This window comes from Silene latifolia, chromosome 11 (genome assembly GCF_048544455.1).
Source record: "Silene latifolia isolate original U9 population chromosome 11, ASM4854445v1, whole genome shotgun sequence".
NCBI classification, from domain to species: Eukaryota; Viridiplantae; Streptophyta; class Magnoliopsida; order Caryophyllales; family Caryophyllaceae; genus Silene; species Silene latifolia.
This window is the reverse complement of record NC_133536.1, coordinates 55357835-55362181: the sequence shown is the minus strand read 5'-3', so window position 1 is coordinate 55362181 and position 4347 is coordinate 55357835. Positions and strand designations below refer to the sequence as shown.

The 4347-nt window shown below is 40.4% G+C and overlaps 1 protein-coding gene across 1 annotated transcript; it reads right to left on the bottom strand.

Moving 5' to 3' along the window:
- Positions 1-398: 398 nt before the first annotated feature.
- On the bottom strand, positions 399-3552 carry LOC141611659 (3-ketoacyl-CoA synthase 10). Its single transcript, XM_074430244.1, has 3 exons — positions 2847-3552; positions 1258-1883; positions 399-1153 (listed from the first exon to the last, which is right to left on the bottom strand). The coding sequence occupies exons 1-3, from the start codon at positions 3273-3275 to the stop codon at positions 586-588; spliced, it is 1623 nt and encodes a 540-aa protein (XP_074286345.1). The 5' UTR covers positions 3276-3552; the 3' UTR covers positions 399-585.
- Between the last annotated feature and the right edge of the window lie 795 nt (positions 3553-4347).

Below are 4347 nucleotides of genomic sequence, written 5' to 3'. Positions count from 1 at the left end.
TAGTTCCAAATCCAGGTCCTTCCAATGATGCAGCATTGTACCAAAACATAAGCCTCTGCAAAATACGAGAGCGTTTATGCATTCTATAGACATGGAAGCATGACAAGAATAAAGTTAGAGAAAGTGAGCCCAATGACAAAGGGCTAGTTGTAGATGTGTGGATGCTCGACGAGTCTTGGAGCTTAGTTTTCTGTTATACTAATAGGGACGATTTTATATGCTGGAAGAGTCTTTATGATTATCCATTTATCCATATATGTTTGAGTTTATCGATGATCATACCGAGCTAGAGGTGTTGATGGTGCTTTCATCCTCGACAATAGTATCTTCCCTAATAGAGTATGTTCTCCAACATTGTCGTTCATGGGGCCGTGTTTTCATAAACAACTGTCAGTACGTTTGTGAATACGCAATCATATTTCCTAATGAGTACATAACACATAAATTAAGCATTCTACAACCAAATTGAAGTTGGAGTTACCACAAGTCATCGTGGTTCAAAGCAAAATCCAGATAAAAATAACAGTAATAATAATAATAGCTAGCATGCATCATTACAGCATATTATTAATAGCATGCATCATTCTACAACCAAGGGTTGCAAGTAGTAGGTTTCTTGATGCGCCTTAAGGATCGCCAAACAGCGGAGTTGCATTTGAACCCAGAGCCAAAGGCCAGCTGCCAGACACGGTCCCCTGAACGAACCTTCCCCTTGGCTTCCAAATATGCCAACTCGTACCAAATGCTGCTGCTTGAGGTATTTCCAAAGCGATGCAATGTCATGCGTGACGCCTCCATGTTTTTATCACTCAACTCCAAGTTCCTCTGCAGCTCATCCAGAACTGTCTTGCTGGCTGCGTGCACACAGAAATGCTCGAATGCCAGTTTGTAATCTGGTATGTAGGGCTTGGTCTCCGAACCTGAAGTAGAGCCGCCTGTTGTATTGGTAATGGGTTTCCCTTTCCCTGAAGACCCGCCCAACAACTGCCTCTTAATTAGAGTCATGAAAAACAGGAGCTGCTCTGATAAAGGTAGCACCAGTGGTCCTAGTGTTGTTATGTTGGTCTTTAACGCATCCCCACCGATTTCCATTAGCTCTCGGCTCACCTTTAATCCCTTAAACCGCTGCTCATCTTCTTCCTGGTACACGCTCCTGATTCATACAAACATTTCTCCTATTAGATTATTCATGTCAAAATCAAATACAATTGAAATCAATTAATTAAGCTTCTACTCCTTCTGCCGCAACAGTTTTACCTGAAACTGCGGTCATCAGCACCCTTGTGAGTGCGAACAATATGCTCGAGGCGGTACTTGGCACGAGGGAAATCACGACGACGGTTAGAGAGGAGCACAGCGGAGCAGCCCATCCGAAAGAAGCAGTTAGGAATAAGCATAGAACGGTCAGAGCCAGGGTACCAGTTATACCCAACAGTCTCAGTACTGACAACGACAGCAAAGTTGTTGGGGTTAGCCTGAAGCATGTCGCGAGCCAAGTCTAAAGCAATAATCCCGGCACTACAGCCCATACCACCAAGGTTGAAACTCAAGATGTTACCCCTCATCTTGTAATGATTAATGATCATGGCCGAGAGTGAAGGGGTCGGGTTGAAGATACTGCAGTTGACCACCAGGACACCTACATCTTTGGGTCTGATCCGGGTTTTCTCAAACAGTTCATCAAGGGCTCCGAATATCATTAGGGATGCCTCCTCTCGACCTTCCTTCATGGTGGCGATGTTGTCACGTGACATGATGGATTTGGGTACGTAGGTTTCGTCACCGAGGCCTGATGCTTCAACTATCTTGCTCTGGAATTGCAGGCTTTCCTCACTGAATTTTCCTGATCTACGTGCCATCTCTATGAACTCTGCCTTGCTAACCTGCAACCATTTTTTTTATTTTGATTAATTAACCATTACGAATACTAAGGATATTAATGTACAGTAATACGGAGTATCTAGTATCTGTGGTTTCATCATCACTCTAACCAGTTAACTTGTTCGTCCTAGTAATTTGTAGTTGAAGCGTCTTTTAAATATATTATTACGTCCAATAATTACTGATAAAAAAACATTCATAACACGTCTACTAATGTCTTAGTGATGTATGAACGAATTAAATCTACATGTCATAGCCCGTGAATTATTGTTCACCTAACTCTTCAGTCCAATCTACTTTAATTTGTATTTTTCTATAATTTTAATACCGGTAGATTATACAATTCATATGTTTTCTGACAGTAACCGAAAAATACACAAATATTTTGATTGTAAAACTATGCACAAACCCTTTTTTCATAAATAAAGCTAGTGCTTATGTCATAAATATTTTGATCAATACGCAACTATTCCTGATTTATCCATTTCAAGGACCAAACAAACTAGTATATGCCTTTGTCATATTATAAATACGGACTAACTTATATACGGAGTACTTACAAAATTCTTTGCACTTCTGATGTATTACACTCATTTATTAGTTTTAAAAAAAGAATAACATGCAGTTATAGTTTTAATTTCGGGTAAGGTTATATACATCCAATAAATGTTTAATGTTTTTGATGTGATTGCACATGTATGTCGTCCAAGGGAAAAAATAACTCAATTTCTCGGTTTCAAATTTACAAGCTCTATTGGTAAACTACTTGTATATTTAATTCATTGGGACATATAATACACTACCTTTATATATACTTCTAATGTTTCAGGACGAAAATAATCAAAATTACGCATTCAATAAACACAAGCAACTTTATTCAGATCAGATGTACTGTACGCAAACTTACTACCATGCGAATACGTAAGAGTAGCAAAAATTGAGTGGGGAAAAAACAGCGTACGTACCTTGAGTTCATCACTAGGCTTGAAGCAAGCGAAATCGAGTAGATAAATGGGACGAGGCCGGGACAAGAAATAAACGGAAAGCGTAAAGACAAAGACACCAAAAGAAGCAAGAACAGTAGCAAGATCATAATCCCAAAGCTTCTTCCACAATTCTTCTCTACTAAGACTCCCAACTTCAGCACTAAACACCATGACCAACACCGGTATAGTAGCCAAATATATAGCATGGTTTATAAGATAATGGTACCCTAACTTGACATATTTCAAGTTAACAGACTGTAAGAAATCCGGTAAGGGAAGGCGTCTTCGCACCCTTACTGAAAATGTAGGGGACCCTGCATCGGGTCCCGTTAACTCAATACCTCGGTTTACGATTTCGGTTGATAGAAGGGATTGTTCTCCTGCCGGAGAGGTGTTAGGAGGAGCCATGATGGGTATGGAAGGTTTGGTTAGGTGTAGACTTCAGTAGTAGCAGTACGTATAGGAATGAACATGCATATATTTAAGGGTGGTTGATTTCGTAACGCATTGTTGTGTAGAAAAGGGTGAACATGTTACATTTATAACTGAAAATGTAGATTGATTAGGTGGTAGGTATGGGATGGTTAATACTTCTACCCAACTTCGCAACTTTGCCTGCCTTTTTCAATTTGGGAGGAGTTTCTGGTTGGCCGTTCAACTGCCTTTATTTCATTCTATTTAATGATTTCTGCTTCTGTATTATGTACTATTGCTATGTTATCAAGGTGAGTGGACCTCTTATTATCATATAACAATGTCAATCACAAACTCTTTTTCAACACGGATAATATTCGTTAGAGCTGTCTCCGGGCCGGGCTCTCTTGGCTAGGCTTTGAACCGGGCCAGGGAGAGGGGCGGGCTGGGAGTATGTTTGACCCGGGAGAGGCCCACGGTTGGTGGAGGTCGGGTTGAGCTCAGGCCAGGCCCGACTGTGAGCAGAATGAGCCCTAAGGGCAGGTCGGGGCGGGCTGGGAGTATTATTAATAGAGTTTTATTGATTACAACAATTCCTAATAAATAGTTAAATATGCAAAATAATATTTCTTAATCAATATAGTACTAACTAAAGTGTTTTAATCATTAACCCGAAAACGACCCGGCCCAAAATGATTCATACCCGAAAGTGACCCGACCCGAAATGACCCGACAACAGGTCACCCGAAATTGACTCGAAACCCGAAATGACCCGACCTGACCCAACCCGACCCGAAATATATGTCAGACCCAAAATGACCCGACCCAAACTGACCCAACCCATACCTAACCCGATTGACCCATTTGCCATCTCTAGGTACGAGCCACACACCATGCATAACACAAGTCCACAAGTAAGGAGTAATGAAAGTTCGTTTAACATTACCACAAGTAAAGAAAATTAATATCATAAGTTAAAAAAATTCTTTAGTTTAATTAATACTCCTTTCGACCCATATCAAATGTAACAGTTACCTAAAATAGACGAACCATACCAAAGATAACA